The 17795-nt window shown below is 42.5% G+C and overlaps 1 protein-coding gene across 2 annotated transcripts; it reads right to left on the bottom strand.

Moving 5' to 3' along the window:
• Positions 1-3963: 3963 nt before the first annotated feature.
• On the bottom strand, positions 3964-17629 carry LOC311056916 (procollagen galactosyltransferase 1-like; the record flags this gene model as incomplete). 2 transcript variants are annotated; one of them, XM_084073763.1, is made up of 12 exons in its annotated part: positions 17278-17629; positions 12794-12904; positions 12210-12327; positions 10030-10164; positions 9132-9336; positions 8881-9000; positions 8219-8295; positions 6829-6935; positions 5845-5977; positions 5492-5619; positions 5152-5358; positions 3964-4234 (listed from the first exon to the last, which is right to left on the bottom strand). In XM_084073763.1, the coding sequence occupies exons 1-12, from the start codon at positions 17505-17507 to the stop codon at positions 3964-3966; spliced, it is 1842 nt and encodes a 613-aa protein (XP_083929889.1). In that variant the 5' UTR covers positions 17508-17629. The 2 variants fall into 2 exon arrangements, with proteins under 2 accessions (XP_083929889.1, XP_083929890.1); XM_084073764.1 differs by having other exon boundaries at positions 12789-12904; positions 17278-17418.
• Positions 17630-17795: the final 166 nt, after the last annotated feature.

Genomic DNA, 17795 nt, shown 5'->3' with positions numbered 1-17795 from the left:
ATGGTGGGATGCTACATTATGAAGGTGATGAAGTTTGAGTGAATGTCACAATTATGAGGTATAACTATGCTCAGCATACAAGCAAGTCATGCACCAGTGGGCACAGAGAAGGAGGACTGTCCATATCTTTGGATAAATACAGTGACTGTGAGGCAATGGTGAGGCACTAAGAAGGATATTGTAAGGATCATAGTTCTTGCTAGAATCGTACCCATAAATTGAACAGGGTTAGTCATTTTTGTTCCAACCGATGCAATTGTCATTTTCACGCCCAGTGCCCATGATGTGCAATTTACCAAATGCTTTTACGCTCATCTGCGCAGCCCTCACTTTGGTCTGAGGTGCGGTTTGGCGCATTGATCTTACGTACTGTACAGTGAGAAATGTCAGAAAGCGATTGCACTTACACCAGCTTGGCTGGTCTTACAGCAGCCTACATCTACATCCAGAGCAGTAACACAGCAAATATTTCTTTAGTATTTAGAGAGCTCATTCGTATTAAGTTGCAAGGCTATGTCTCGCAACCAAAACCATCCAATTCCAAGACTGATGTTCAGCATGTTAGATGACATTGCTGAGGGACTCAGACATTGCTGAGGGATTCATTTCGTACCATGTAAAACATGCATTTCCAGTACATTTCCGGTGCCTATACGTCATTTTGGTGCCAGTGTCGGAGGTAGACACTCAGGAATAAAAAGGAATAAAAATAGTATGCGCCACTGTGCATCATCTACAGTAAATAGTGCTGTACTGTACTTTTAACTGAGCTATTCAGGGCTATCGTGAATGTACATTCTGTTTTTTGGATAAGCTAAATTACTGAAAAATGTCATTACCAAACAACCCTTTCATTACAAAAGTCCTTTATTCTTTGGTAGGCACAACTTAAAAAGTGACTCAATGTGTTAGACATTTTTGAAAGATTAAATTATTGTTGGAGCTATACTTCAACAAACAAAATGCAACTAATGTGCCATTCAATTTTGGTTAAAGGCAATATTCCGTTTGGGAGGAAACATATATCAAAACGTTAATCTTAGCAATGTCAATGAATATGGATTTTAGCATAAACTCATTATAAATTGTGTACTATTGATTAACTATTACCGTATGAACACCATACAAAAATAATCTACATAGATTGTCAATGAATTGCTTAAAACTAAACAGTGCGGTGACTCAACCTACTGTTAAGTAATACAGTATCCTTGTACAACCACCACACCACAGCACAAAACATATACTTACATGCATGTACACATGCAACTTTAAAGGGATAATGAACTTCTTTTTAGAACCTTGGGTTGTATAGGTATCTGTCAAATGAACTACAAATATTGTCAATCATTTGCTCATTTATCTGTGTGAGTTCTCTCTACTTTCACTGTCATTGTATAGAGCTGTTAGAAGCCATGCCCAGTTTGGTGACATAACGTTGGTGTAAAAAAAAAAAGTACTATTCATCTGGGGTATTCACAAGATTGCACAGCCTGCGGCAACCACTGAACAGTGACAACACTTTGTTACTGTCAACTGTACTACTATACCCCATTCTCTACGGGGCCTCATTCAAGGTGATTTTCACCTTTTCTGGCGCTTTTAATTTCATGCCAATAGTGTTAATAATGTAGGCATCTGCATTTATCTGTTTAGGCTAATCTTACAAGAGAGAGCTACTGCGTGCCAATGCACCAGGGTGGTAAGATTTATTTCAGATAGGTCAGTGAGGAGAGACGGGAGACCAAGGGCAGAGAGAGAGGAGAGAATGCAAGACAAGATGTGGGCCGGAGGTCCTTGCGCCCATAGGGAGCATAGTGCAGCTGAGCCATCAGGCAGAATTACACTTTTAACACATACTGTACTATAAATGAATGCGAGTAAATCGGATTCTGAGTATTTCTAAAAGGCCTGGTACTCTTTTTTTGTTGTTGCTTATATTGTCATTGTTACCATCACTTGTCGAAGGTCGAAATATACTGTACAATACATGGTCATGGTCTGCATTGCTATAGCCACTTTATCCGATTTACATTTTACAATGTGCGTTATATTCACCCATGTACACACAGATGGCAGAGGCCACCAACTAGTCTCGTCATCGGTTCAGTGTCTTGCTCAAGGACACTTCGACACGGAGACAGGAGGAGGCGGGGATCGAACCGGTAACCTTCCAGTTCCCAGACCACCTGAGCCACTGCCATCCTGGCAGAATAGGCTTTCTTTTTGTTTGTTTCAAAAGTGTGATATTGAGACCTATTTTGCCATACGACAGTGAATGGAGAGAGAAAAAAAACGCTGCACTCACAGAGGAACTGATGAAGGTGATAAACAATACGGACGTGTAGTCTACACTTAATAAACGTACTATACAATATGGACTTATAAGTTAAACATCACAGGTTTTTCTAATTAGCTGAACTTTGGTGACAAATATCAATGCAACCATTTAACAAGGAAGAAAATATAGCATGTTCAAAAATATCTTTGCTTTATATAGTGTTTCTCTTTAAAAGAAAATAAATCAATTAGGGAATGTACATGATAATGTATGATGACAAAATGTAGCATGGACTGGAAGGGGCTAAAAGACGACTAAAATAAAATGTTCCTGGATCAGGCCTCAAGGCCCTTTCAGACAAAACACAATTGTTTGCTGTGCTCACCGCTGGGTACAGCACACTATTCAGGGGAGTCGGAGGACAGAGCAAATAGGCAGTTTTTAAAACGTATTTTTCTTTTTTCTTTTCAAAATTTCTATCCCACGATTTGTGCAACCCCGTTTTTTTCACCCAGTGCCAATTGTCTAAGTAATCCTGGGCACTACACTCCCTCTGCCAGCCTAGGGAGAGCAGCCAGTTCCTTTCCCCTCCATCAGGCTGACCAGGGGGAGGCAGTATAGAGACCAGAATTACAGCATGTTTTTGTGAGGGTACCTACCCTAGGGGACACAGGGAGAACATGCAAACTCCACACAGAAAGGCCCTTTTCAAAACTTCTAGTGGGACTACTACATAATAAAATATTCTGTATGATAATTATACGTCTTTACCTCAATTAAGACACTGTAATGGGTCTGTAGAGCCATCATGGGGAACACATAACAAACCTAAGTTATGTTTATCATATACTGTGTAGGCTGACCTAGTCTTGTGAAGTCAGACGATCAGAGATCTCTTCCTACCAATCGTGGAGAATCCTAAACGCAAGGTAGTTGCTACAATGGTAGAACAGCCGGTAACAATTACTACGCTTATTGCATTGGAAACCAATCATATAATATTGGTTCTGCAATGCAAGTTTAAACCACGAAAGCTGAGAAATTTTCATCAGAGTCTAGTTAAGCGAAGCGTATAGAGAGTTAGAGACTGACTTGTAAGTCTAAGGCAAACCCTACACTACACATATTGCCTACCTACAAAAGCTACCTGATTGTTAAAACACATCTGACATGCCTATACGTACTTGGGTGGAAACATTTTTCCAAGATATGACTTTCCTCCTGAGGTCTCGATACAAACACAAACTTGTGTCATATAATTCAGGAAATTCAAACTCCATTTTGCCTTCCATGCCTGCGCAAGCCATTGGAAATAAGAGTTGCGCAGTGGTGCCGCTGTCCTGTTGTGTCTGAAAGCCCCATTAGTTAAAAGACAAGCAAGAGAAGCAATAAATTAAAGAAAATTTGCTAGCTGACTCTTCAAGAATTAACTCTACTCAAACCTCCTCTTGAGGTTGGGCACAAGGAAAGGAGTAAATAAACTCTTTACAGTCATTTGTTTGTCCCTCATATGCCCTGTGTCCCTCTTCTACCAAACTGCTCCATCTAATTTCATTCATCTACCCCCGTCCTAACCCTCCTACCCCTAACTTACCTCCCCTCTCATCCACTTCCCCCTTTATCACAGCTTTTTCTATGCCTATCCCCATTTCTAACTACCAGAGCTCCCCCCTCCCCCTTCATCACAGCTCATCCCGTGCACTCATATTTTCCAGTTCAGACTGTAGTACGTCAGAGTTCTGGGCCTCAGAGCTCAGCACCTCCTGCTCCTGGGTTTTCCTGGACCTGGCTCGGTCCCAGTCTGTGCGGACCGACTCGTTGTCCCAGACTACAGAGGTCTCTGTGTCACTGATGTAGCCGGTGTCTCCTGTGTAGTGGGTTGGATACACCAAGAGCGGCTCGGCTGAGAACGCTCGCAGGTCCCGCTGCTCAAAGTGTTCCATGTACTCCGATCTGGTGAAAGAGATGAGTCTGTTAGTTAAGTTAACACATCGGGTGCCAGCATTTTTTCATAACAACTTACCGTGGGTGCCAGCATTCTCCCCATTGACTGCGCTTTGCTGTTTAACGTTTCCGCGTGCGTTACAAGCAAATCCACGCAAAAAAAAGCATCGATTCATGTTCTGCCATGAGCCTAGCTACACTGCCCTGCCAAGGCAGAGAGCAGTAACTACGAAAACAAAAATCACTGAAAAATGGGTTTAAAAGTGATTCAACTGGTCAGCCAAATGAGATATTGGCATATAAGTGATATTACACTAATTGTACATCTGTTCTTGAGGTAATTGTTTATCCCCCAACATCACAACGGCTAATTTGACCTTTGGGCAACCCAAAGAAGTCGGTGTGTCCAAAAACGTAGTTACTGCTCTTTGGCTTGGCAGGGCAGTACAGGCTGGAACCATAACATTCCCCTCGCGGGTTACAACGGGGGGGGGGGGGTCGCGCATCGCGCATGACCGTTTTTCCCCACAGGAAACAGATTCGGAGATATATAGGCGTTTCAAAGTAGGAAATAGACAGGAACCGGATGGGGGGAAAAAAAGTTTTTCCGGTGAGCGATCTGGCACTTCCTTCGCAGGATTACAATGGGTGCTCCCAGAGCTGCTCTAGCCCCGCCCGCGCGGAGAAAAACGAAAAAAACAAAAAGACTGAAATCACGGTTCAAACCGTGAACGGCACCGAAGCTTCGGAACCGCCACTATGTAAACACACGGTTCAGACCGTGTTTGGCACCCGATGTGTTAAGAAAGAAAAAAAAAAAGGATATGGAATAACAGAGGAAGAAAGAAGCAAAAACTAAATTGAAAATAAAATATAAAGCAGTAGAAAAAGACAGATTATGAAGAGCAGAGAGTGGGTGGACTCACGTAGGATGTTTATCGTACATCACAGGAAGGAACTCATCGACAGGAAGCAACTTCAACAGAGGCTCCGCCCTAAGGAGCTTCTGGGCACCTTGTAATGTTATCATATAACCCAGAGTCCAATAGGAATAATCTGCCTCCACCAGATTGCGTATTTTTGGCACCGATTTTTCCGGGTGCTCCACTTGCATCCGCTTCCTCCCAATGTAACTGTGTTGAGGAGTTTGAAACAGAGACTTGTCAAGAGACAAGAGGCAGGCAGAACCATGAAGACAGCTAACACTACTACAGAAATAATCCTTTTAAATTTAAGTATGGGCATCTGCTTTGAGGCGACACTCACATGAGGTCCCAGTTCAGTTTGTGCGTCGTCACCTCATACAACAGGTTCTGGAGACGTCGTTTGAAGAACACCTCGAAGCGAAGGTCATCTTCTATGACCAATGAGGTGTGGAGACCACGATCTACAATCTATACACAGACAAAACATTTGCCAAATACATGCCATCTACAATTAAGTTGACCGCAGAAGTTCTTTTACTATCAATGTTGGTAAATTCCTTATAAATATACCACTTCTGCATTAGTATTGCCAAACTGCTCTCACAAACATGCAAATGTTTTCCATTTTATTTTCCTTGGGGTCAAAACAAAAAAGGTAGGCCAAGAAGCTTGTGGCTTGCCTGAGCAGCTCACCTCCTTCCAGATGTTGTAATGGGAGAGGAAGCAGCCAAGCTCCCCTTTGGTGAGCGGCCGACCGTGGTATGGGTCCTTGTAGCCTGGTAGCATCGCAATACCCATTGCCTCGATGTCAGTTTTATTCAGAGCCCTGCGAGAAGCCAAGTGGAAAGACAGGCAATGAGGTGAGGAAGGTAGAGATGTAAGTAATGAAAGTTAATTTGTGAAAATGGTTTCCATCAGGTTTGTAGGAGTGACAGGTCATATTCACATGGCAGTCATTTTGCTCTTACATCATACAGGGTGGGGTAGCCCACACTCACGAGTATGATGTAAGAACAAAATGTCCACTATGTGAATATAGCCGAGTAGCAAAGGGTTGCAGGTACTGTTGGTATTCAACTAATTCACAATCAATGCCAAGTCACTCTTTATGACGTTTGACAAAGATCTGAAATAGATGTGCAGTATAGATTTGGTTCAATTTATAGTGAGTTGTACAACGTACAATGAAGGTGAATAGAATTATGTCATATACGCCCTTTGTTCTGGCTGGACTGCATTCAAATTCACTTAATCACAAAACGCTAGATGTAGAAACCATCTAACAGGACTTTGTGCAGTAATGCTTCCTTGGGGTAGTAAGGACAGATTTGGAAGTGTTCTTCAGAAACATCTGACATTATACACTGAAAGGTCAACAGGTTGTTTTCAGTATTACTATATTTGATCTGGATTTACTGATCTAGGAGTAGGTCTTTCTTTTTTTTTTTACTTTTTTTTTTACTGAGAATACATAATGTTTTTATTGCAATGGACACAATCTAAAAATAAAATGTTGAGTGCAAGTACAGTATAGGCACCTTTGTTAGTATCTTTTTTTTACCAGTAGGTCTACCTTTTTATGTTTACTTTGTTTTCTGCTTAGCCCTGTTTTTCCAAATATAGGATATGACAAAAGAGAGAAATAATGGAGATGGGAAGCAAAGATGACAAACTTACTTGCCATCCACAGCAGGAATGACCTTGCAGCTGAGTTCTTGCTCGTATAATGATCTTAGCATTCGTTCACGCCGGTCCACTCTCCGTACCAAGTTTATCATGAATACCTAAACACACACAAATAAAACTTGAGATGATGATGTACAATATCATATGTGGCGGCCCCCCTGTTTCAGTAGGGCCGCATGCATGTGAGTGATTCCCAAGCCAATCGAGCTAAACATCCAGACCCGAATTGCTGTGATTGGCTGAGATGCCAGGGAGGGAGCATCATTTTGGTTCACATAATAACTCCATCCACCACAGCTTGCCAACTCGGGCGGTATGCTCATCGACGTGCGAGACCATGGATGCACGGTGCGGGCACTCACTTGCCTAGTGGTTTCCTTGCACAAGCCTGAAGGCCTTGCTGTTGCCGTGCCTGCCTTGTTTTCAAGTGATTTAAAAAGTCATGCACTGGTTGTAAAAACGTGCACATATGCAGGATGTCAAATCAAGAGCTCCCTCCGCGCAAATGGCTTTGTGGCTTGGGAATCACTAGTTTCCCCTTGTTTGTCTGTGTTATACTGCAGTTCCCTGGTGGACTGTAATCAGCGCTGGGAGCACAATCAGCACCTAGCTGGCCAGTTTCCCAGGGGTATTTAAGACCTGGCTGTTCCACTTCGCACTGTCTTCGTCAGCTTTAGCCATTTGTTGAGCCCATTGCACACAGAGTCCATTTTATTTTCACAATGAGATGACCTCCGGAACACCTACTGCGAAATTAAATTGCTGTCTGACAAGTGGATGTGGCTTTTTTTTCTTTCTTTCTTTTTTTTCAATCTAACCCAGTTCGAGGCCTGCATGTTTTTTTTTTCAGATGTGTTCAAAACTGATTGGCCAATAAAAAATTGCATCAGACTTGTGCAAAGAGCTTCAGATTAACTTTATAGTACAGCTTGCATTCATCATCCAAGCACTCATCCATCTGCTGACACACTGATAACACTGATTGACACACCTCATAGCTTTAGTATGTTTTTGTTTTTGCCAACCAATAATTTGACATTTGAGCAACAAGAGATGCTTAAGTTGCATTCAGAGCATGATGAATGGAAACAACAAGCAGAAATTGAAAAGCAGTTGGCACTGGAAAAATATGCAAGAAAAGGTGTTGCAGCACTAAAAAACGCGAGTGTGAAGTTGATGGCAGATGATACTGCACAGTTGGGCGGTTCCTTGTTTTGCCTGAAGTTGCCAGAAGAGGGTTTTGATATTCTGGGAAATTTGCGGTTGTTGACAAATTTTTATGAGAAGGATTCAGGAGTGGTTTTCTCCTGTTTGAGCATTTGGCTGATACAGTACGTGTGAATGTATGTGGGTGTGTACAAAACAGCATGTTCATGCTTACCTCATCAAAACCCAACTTGTCTGTCTTTTTGGGAGGAACAGACAGAACACTGGATGGTTCCAATGGGGGATTTCTCACTGCAAGAGAGAAACAGAGGGGTCGACATCTTCCTGGTCACCGTGTCTGTGATCATAGGTCAGATATGTGATCTTATGGAATACAAGAACACTCTGTACAACAACCTAGTCGGACACGGTCAAATACACCAACCTCGGAACGGTCAGGCCCAGTCAAATCCGGCGATCTCAGAAGACTGGGGGGGCGGCGGACATGATTTACATTCGACATAACTTGAATGGCACTGAGTGGTCTGAGGCGGTCTTGAGCCACGAGAGGCACAGGTGAGCGAGTCGTCGTGCCGAACGTTGTCTCCATCGCTTTAACAGTTTTTGCCTAACTAGTTAGTAACTTAATATAAGGGGCTGTAGTGTGGTCCGCCTCGACTGTTCTCACCAAGCAGGCCGCTTGTACCTAGCGTTCCACGAAAAACTAAAAACGGTCCGACAAGGTTGTTGTACCGAGCTTTCCAGTTGCCATTTTATGTACACAGAAGAGACTGTATACATAAAATAGCAACACAACTGAATCACAACTGTGTGATTCAGGGAAATATTCAACATGGTTCTGATATTCCTGATGTCCCCTCTGAACACCTCACTCACCCATGATCTCCAACAGTGTGTGCAAGAAGCTCTCTGCCTCATCCTGCAAGGTATTATGGGAGCGCATTGGGACTGGGAAATACCCATAGGTTTCTCTGTTGCATACATACATCTGTACATCTGTCATTAGAAAGACAAAGGCCACACAGAACAGGTTAACAGAAACCAAAAAGTGCATTCATGCACGGAAACACACAGGTACAAATAGTACTCGAGCAACAACAAGTAAGCGTCCCTTCCACTCCCATCACCTGCCATGCGCGCTGAGTATGCAAAGATGATGACATCATCCATGGCCCAGTTGTACTCTGGGTGAGGAGGGTAAAAGGCAAGCTGCTGGGAGGCTTCTTTACGCAGGTCGACCAAGAAGGTGGAGTGGACCATCGGCACAGCAAAACAGCCCAGACGCTCCTGCTTACGAATGGGCATGTAGGCTGCTGTACGCTTGTAGTAACCCTGCAGGTAATGTACGCAAACAATGTCTTACAGAGAAAACTCACGCTTTAACAGTAATTTATTTACAAATACTGACAGGTCCTAGCCTGGGATCCAGACTGCTTCACTATGTTCGGCGTTGTTTTCTCACTCGCTACACAGTCTGGAAAGCCTACTATCTCCGTACACAAACGGGAGAAAACGGATCGCGGCTTCTGATTGGTCTGTAGGGGGGGTGGGACCAGTGTTGTCCAATGTAAAACTCGAGTCACTTCCTGACTTGCCTACGTAATTAAAATACGACAGACTGTGTAGCGAGTGAGAAAAAAAGATCCGCCGAACGTAGCGAAGCAGTCTGGATCCCAGGCAGGACAGGTCATGTTTACATTATTCATGTAAACATGTAAAAGTGGTGATGGGGAAACAGCGTTTACACAGGAAGGTACTCTATTTAGAGATGGGGCCCTTTCCCTATTCTGTAGTGTAAGTGATACTTATAATTTCCTCAAGGAAATTATAAGGCCACACAGTGTCTTTGATTGCACAATGTCTGTTTTTTTCCCCTTTCAGTTTGTTCTTTCAAAAACAATTGTACTCTCTCTATGATTAGAGTAGTAGTCACTTTTTTCAAATGGTGAATCTACCATTTAGGAATAAAACACTTTAAAGCTGGTTTACGTGGTGAACACCGCAAAAGAATACAATGCATGTTACCTGCGATGTCATGCCACACCAGTAGTTGGAGTACGCCGCTCTGGACTCCAACATGGGAGCTACGATGGTTTTGTTCTCGTTCATCAGCTCCCACAACACATCCTCATTGGTCAGCAGATTGTCACAATCAGCCACCTAACATGTAGGACAGAGGTACACAGATCAATGTGTGCAACACACACATATGCATGTGCACAAATGCAGCACGCACAATAAAATATACCACCACCAACCACTGAGGGAATTACATAACATTCAACATGGCTTGATCACAGAGCACACTGGGCACAGCTAAACCATTCCTTCTAATTTAACAACCTATTATTTGACATGAGCCAATGCATGCAGACGGACTGTATTTACATGTGCAGTAAGCTATTCTCTACACTGGCGTCTATGTATTTAGGAAGACGACTGTTCAGCGTCCAGAGAATCTGCGTCTTTCCAGTGGCTCAACCCAACATTTAACCCCATGTTTGTTTATCTGCATGTGTTTCACCACCAAATCCTACAGCAATGTTTGAATGACAGCTTAGTCACTAACTAAGTTTCCTGTCGACTGAGATTTTCTTCAGCCATAATGTTGGCTCCAAATGATTTCAGTTTAGTTGTTACTCTTCACATGGAAAACCCTGCTATCATGTTCTCACACTATTTGGCACGGCAGCTGTCACAGTGAATAGTGAAGTTTTTTTTATATCTTGAATCTCGAAAAATACTGGCTTTGCCATGAACTTTACTGTGCACCTTCACGCTCCTCAGATCCAACTCATTTTGGTGGCCATTACTCTAGTCTAGTGCCACCCTTAGGCCAAAAGTTACTTTGTAACTTTTAAATAATCATGATAATCATGAAATAGAAATATATATTCTATTTCACTTTAAAGCTTTTGCTGTTGTTCACAATGTGTAGATCATGCAGTTAATATACAATGTAACATGTTTTTTACAGTAGACTGTAAGAACACAGCAGAACATAGATGTGGACTATACCATCACACATACACGTGTGCATCCGCAGTAAGTATTCAGTACTGCATGTGACTGAGCTATTTATTATATACAGTATACAGTCATGTAAATTATGTATAGAAAAGGATTACAGTCTCACAATCTACACTTATACAGAGGCCATTTTATTTTTGCAACATATGCTATTTGCACTGCTTCTTTATTTTATTTTAGCTATTTCTATTTTGTTATAGACCGTGTCTAGGGGCGGGGATTATGTTTCCACCCCCTGTCCGTGAGTCTGTCTCTGAGTCTGTCTGTCCGTCTGTGAGCAACTAATCTCGGACACCGCTGGACCGATCAGCGTGAAACTTTGTACGCACACTGACACTCCCCACAATTTTGCCCAAAACTCATACACACTTTATCTCTGAAGTCAAGTCATCAAGATTATCTGTCAGATTTTTCTGCTGAACGCAATATCCAATCATACCCTAATTGGAATCCCATGTTGAGGGGCCTCTATAGAGTGCATGAAAAATTATAAAATCAATGGTTTAATGCTCTGTTTTGTGTACTGCGCTCAACAACATTTGAAAACATTGTTTTGCGCAATAAACAAAGCTGAGCATTAAACTAGTGTGCGGACATTATTCTTTTTTGTATTATTTGTTTGTTGGTATTCTGTTTGTTCTGCACCTGGACTTTGAACTGGAAGTGCGTGCAGTATCTTCCTCCCAAAATCACTTCCACTTCTGCCCATAGGGGGCACCAGCACCACAAACGCAAACAGTTGCACTGCCTGTCCAACAAAATCTATTTCCCGCACAACATCTTCGTGTCCTGGCAGCTGTACCCCATGACTGACACAGCCCTGGGTAGGCAACCCGGCCTGGCAGAGATCTGCGCTCCCAGGGGTGCACTTTTCTAGATATGACTATTTTGACCTTCCTATCTATTTTGTCCACACTGTTGAGGAGCCTCCTCTAGGTACAAGGATTTAACTGCCTGGAATGTTGCCATAGCTGTATTGTCTGTAAGTGCATAACAATAAAAACTTGCTCTAAATCTGACACATCGTTGAGTCATACAGTATTTGTTCTGTATTTGTTTTGGTCTGCTTTACTTTCTCTTCACATTTTGCAGGATTTGCTCGCTTGTTATTTGCAATGTATTCTATCACTGAATAATGAAATGCCATGAATAGGATGTTTATAGTTTTGACGCACCAGGAAGTAGTCTGCCCATATCTCACGGGCAGTGTCCAGTGCTGCCTGACGAAGCTTCATAACCTGTTCATAGCGAAGATCAGTCCATTGTTTTGGCCCCTCCTCATCTTCATAGCCGCTGAGGAATGCACAAACACAACATTAGAATCAGATTTTTTGCAGATACAGTATGAGGAATATGAACTGGTGGGTTGCTCATATACTGTAGGTCACATTAGACATCAACAAATTTGAGAGTTTTTAGAAAGAGGAGGAAAAAGAGTACAAATAGAATATTAAAATGTGTCATGAGTAAAGAAAGACTAAAGGTCCTTACACACCGGGCGACACCGGCGAAAATAGCGAATATACGCAAAATTCGGACTCGTTCCGAATAATTAAAAGACGCTTTTTCGCTTCGCTTTTTCGCTCCATGTACGGAGCCATTGACTTTATAAGGTTTTTAAAAAAAAAACGCATTATTCGCACGAAAAAATCGCCCCGGTGTGTAACAACCTTGAGAATTAAAACAAACAAACAAACAGTTTATTTATAATTATTATGTCATATTTTCACATACACATGTCCATATACACATACAGCACCTGGACTCTTCTAGAGGTCTCCATTCCACATAGTGGTAGAAATTCTGCACCTTAATGAGCCAGTCTCTCAGGATGGCTGTGGTGTTATCTATGTTGTGGTCTGTCGCCACCCTGTGGGCAAGAATAAGGTGATAGAATGCAGAGAGAGGGAGGCAGACACAACAAATGGAAAAGGATAGAAACAGACAGACAAAGAGATACAAGTATAAGTCACAAGTAGGCCTATTAGCACCTTTATCAGTGGTGCCACAAACAATGGGAGAAATTTGTTCTGAATTATGGGATGATATTCGGGCCTTTCATTGCTTTCGTGGGGCTGTCATCATTGCATGTTAAGCGTGAACAGAGATGAACAAAGAACAAAGGGGTGTGTGTGTGGGAGGGGCTGTTCTTTCTTTGCTGTCTGTGTTATCATAAGAGCTCTCTGCTAGATATGTGTGTAAGAGAGCAAGAGTGACCGAGAGCGGGGGGGGGGGGGGGGGGAGTAGAAAGCGAGAAAGAGAATGTGTAAAGCCCACTTTATGTTTCCCCATATACCCGTGCAACTCACTGCAAAGAACTGATTTTCTACTAAAAACACCACATATTGAGTTATTTGATCAATCTTACAACAAAGTATGAATCACTCTTAAATGCCCCCAGCCCTGGATATATACTGACTGTGTGGCAGTTAGCGTGCTGCAGGTATTGGTTTAACATCTGGCTGTGGTGCTGTAACATGGAAATGCTGGACCATCACCTATACGTGAGAAAATCCATCTTTTTCTCTCTCTCTCTCTCTCTCTCTGTGTCTCCCTCCCTCCCTCTCAGTCAGAGTGACAGTGAGTGAAAGGGGTTTATAGCTAGTAATATTAGCTGTTGCCGGCGTGCCGAAGATGGCACCACGCCTTGACGATAAAAGAATAGCTGGGGGAAGACAGAGAAACACATGAAAGAGTATGATTTATGGTATGATAAAATATCTTCTCATGGGAAGGTGAGCACCACAAGTCTACAAGTCCCTGCAGCACTCACATCATGCAGCACACGTTGAGTGAATGTACACGTACAGTATGCGTGTGTATTAACTTGCCAGATCCATCTTTAATCTGTCACACTTGTCTCAGAGCTACAGGCATCGGCAGATGGCCATACACTTGTAATGTAATAATATTCATGTCCATATGTTTGTTGTCCTCTTCATATATATATATATATTTTTTTTTTGCATTACAATGTCTGGTATTTGAAGTATAACATTGCACCAATAGGATAAAGATAAAAAACAAAACCCCTTCAAAAATCTTGGTTTTGGTTATTATTTTTGAGATGTTTGAGGCAGAGGTCTGTGAAGAGTCACATGCAGAGGTGGTTTGTGACAGAAAGGACAAGCACGAGAATGTGTAAAAGGTGTGTAACTGGCTCTTCACACAGCATACGAATAGGACAACTTGCAGCATGGCTTGCCATCACAGCCAATAGCAGTTGCGGCCTGACCACATCAACTGTAAGTGTTTTTTGTTTTTTTTAAGTTTAATAAGTGTTAAATAGCAATTCCAATAGCAATCATTGCTATAGAGTGTTTGTTCAGTAACAGGGTTACCTCGTCTCTCCAACTCTTTAATGAACAGAAAATACATTTTCAGGTCGAGATACAGATTCATACACACGGGATAAACAAGTGAAATTGGAAGTGATGAAACAAACAAATTAGCTGAGAACATCAACTGGAACACACTGAGATTGAAGCTGATAAATGATCTTTTTTTCAGGTCGGTATCCCGAACTGAAAGTGCATTTTCAGTTTATTAAAAACCCCTGGCTGTTACAGAACAAGCAATATAGCACTATATTTGTTTTATTTACAAAGAAATATATCACTTACACTCCCTTTAATGTAGGTATGTGCAGAGAGAGTAACACATGCTATTGTAATCTAAACTAAATCTAAATTCAAGCTGTTTCCACCAAAAGAGGGAAGTGCAACTCAGGCAGTGCAATTTGAGTAACCTCATAATTTACTCAAGACATTCCAGTCTAATGGCCATCATTTGGTGAAATGATGTACAGTATAAACATTAGAGAAAAGTATATAGAGCTTTCAGACACATGTCTAAAGAAAATGTAAATAAGAAAAAAACTAAAAAAAACACTCCTCCAGCTGTCACTGGGTTACATTATGTAGATATCATGCAAGCTGAATATGAATTCCAAAACATCAAGGGGTAATCGAAAATTAGGACTGAATAACCAAACGGAATGCAGCCTGCAGTGGAACTAATGTTCCAGATACCAGATGCAGGGGTGGGATGAAGATAATAGTCTGAGGGGATGGAATTAAGGACAGTAAGAGTCTGTTACTCAGTCTCAGAGAGAGACATACAGTATTTTAAACTAATTTCTGTTTATAGCAAGGTCCATACTCCATACCATCTGAAATACAGTAGTTACTGTGCCCAAGAATCTACTTCACTTTCTCGAACGTTCTGCTATGTTTGGTTGGAATGGCTGGGAGAAGGGGATGTGGGAAGGGGAAGAGGGAAGGGGGCGAGGAGAAGAGAAGGGGTGGGGAATGGGGATGAGGGGGAAGAAGGGGCGATGAGAGAGAGAGAGAAGCCTCTGTGACTGAATGGAACTTTTTGGACACGTCTCTGCTCGCACGCCAGCAGGCCTAGGCTCCCCACTGTAAAGGGAATGCATGGAATACCACCACGACCCATATACCCCGATGTATATCACTCATTGGATGAGGCCTATTTAATAAGAGCTCATCCGGTGATGTGATAAGATAACTGCTGAGCGCGGATGCGAGGCGCGGACACAACCGCGGGCGCACGCACACGCACAAGACGTTCGACTACTACCCTCCAGTGTTGTGAGAGAAATAAGCAACCAACCAGGTCTATGAAAGCAAACAAGCTCACAATGCAACGCGTTGTGAGCTTGTAGATCTGCTATTTAATCTTGAAATAAAATGTGGAATATTTGGAAGATGTTTGAAACATTGTAACAACACACATCTGGTATGGGGCTCCCCTGGCACAATAAATGTTCAGATGGGGGTTAGGGAGGGACAAATACATATTAATGTGGGGGTCCATGACATGAAAATATTTGAGAACGACAGGTTTAAATAATAATAATATTTTTTAGAAGCAAGCCTAAAAAACTGCAATCCGCAACTAACCAACATTTACAAGCAACTTTACAGCAAAACAAGCTCAAAGTCGCTTATAATAAGCGGACATTGCAACCCTGCTCCCCTCTCTACCTGTAGCCTACTACTATGACAGAGCTTCAACAATAACAGCTTTACTATTCAACCAAATGTCTGTGTTGCGATCAGCAGTGGTGGAAAAAGTACTCAAATTGTTTACTTAAGTAAAAGTATCAATACTGCAATGTAGAAATACTCTGTTAAAAGTAAAAGTCCGGAATTCAAAATGTACTTGAGTAAAAGTACAAAATATACTTAAAGTACCAAAAGTAGGCCTACTAGTTATGCAGAATGTCCCGTCTAAAATGTGTAAAAGTCTTTTGAAAATAGCAGATCTACAAGCTCACAACGCATGGCATTGTGAGCTTGTAGATCTGCTATTTTCAAATAGCCAACGTTTAAATAGGGCTGAAGTGGTAAATGTAGGCTATGTTTTGTAATAATAACCTAGCCCCTACGGAACCTCTCCCTCCGCTGTACAGCTCCGAGATGAGGTCCCTCGTTAGTTACTGCCGTCTGTTTTCGAAATGGTCGCACGTCGTCCACTTTACATGTTTCTTACCCCTTTCTGCACATCGTATCCAAAAAGTAAAGCATTTCCGCCACTCTCTCAGATGTTTGAAGTTTTAACGCGCCATAAAAGCTATCCAACGGGTTGAAGAAAGTATTTAATTTGCCTCGGTTTTCATCCGGTTCCATAATATTTTGCATTAGAAGATGCAATTCAACATTTGACCAGTAGGGTAAACAGTAATGTTATCTCTACGGGCGCAACTCTTGCGCAATGTCTTAAAAACCATGTAACCGGATGAAAACCGAGGCAAATTAAATACTTTCTTCAACCCGTTGGATGGCTTTTATGGCGCGTTAAAACTTCAAACATCTGAGAGAGTGGCGGAAATGCTTTACTTTTTGGATACGATGTGCAGAAAGGGGTAAGAAACATGTAAAGTGGACGACGTGCGACCATTTCGAAAACAGACGGCAGTAACTAACGAGGAACCTCATCTCGGAGCTATACAGCGGAGGGAGAGGTTCCGTCGGAGCTAATAATAACCCAAATCTACAAAGTAGCAATTTTCAAATAATTGTAGTGGAGTAAAAGTACAATATTTGCCTCTGAGATGTGGTGGAGTAAAAGTATAAAGTATTGAAAATTGGAAATACTCCTGTAAAGTAAAAGTACCTAAAACATTGTACTTCAGTACAGTACTCGAGTAGACGAGTACATGTACTTAGTTACTTTGCATCACTGGCGATGAGGGCCAGAAAGATGCGACTCACTCACCACAGAGCGATGCGGTCCTTCGGGTAGTTGAGGCGCTCTATGGTGCCCAGGAACAGCGGCAGGGAGTGCTCCGCGTTGCGGCACACCAGCGCGACGAGGACCCGGGGAGCGAGGAGCGGAGACTCGGGGCTCCAGCGCTCCTCGGTGAAGTAGCCCCGGGTCCACCGCGGGGACAGAGCCAACAGTAGGAGGAGGAGGACGGGCAGCAACGAGGTGACCCCCCGGTGCATGGCAGGGAGAGAGACACTCACCGGGCGGGCACTGTGACTGCAGAAGGATCGATGTTCTGACTCGGCAGCACAGCGAGAGACAAGCGCAAAGACGTTGCCGGCGGGGACCCCTTATCTCTGTGTTGTTATGCCGACTATAAATGACGTCTGGTTCAAACTACGCGAAGGGGGAGTTGACTAAATTAAAGGGCAGGGCCAGGCTTGTTTAAAGGGGACTTGCCTTTCTGTACACACTGTAATAATCCACGATTCCACATATTCACTGTAAAATGTGATAACGTCAGTGAT

The sequence above is a fragment of the Gymnoscopelus microlampas genome (genome assembly GCF_963454915.1).
Source record: "Gymnoscopelus microlampas genome assembly, chromosome: 2".
Taxonomy (NCBI): Eukaryota; Metazoa; Chordata; class Actinopteri; order Myctophiformes; family Myctophidae; genus Gymnoscopelus; species Gymnoscopelus microlampas.
Note: the sequence above shows the minus strand (reverse complement) of the source record. Positions and strands in the feature narration are given on the sequence as shown.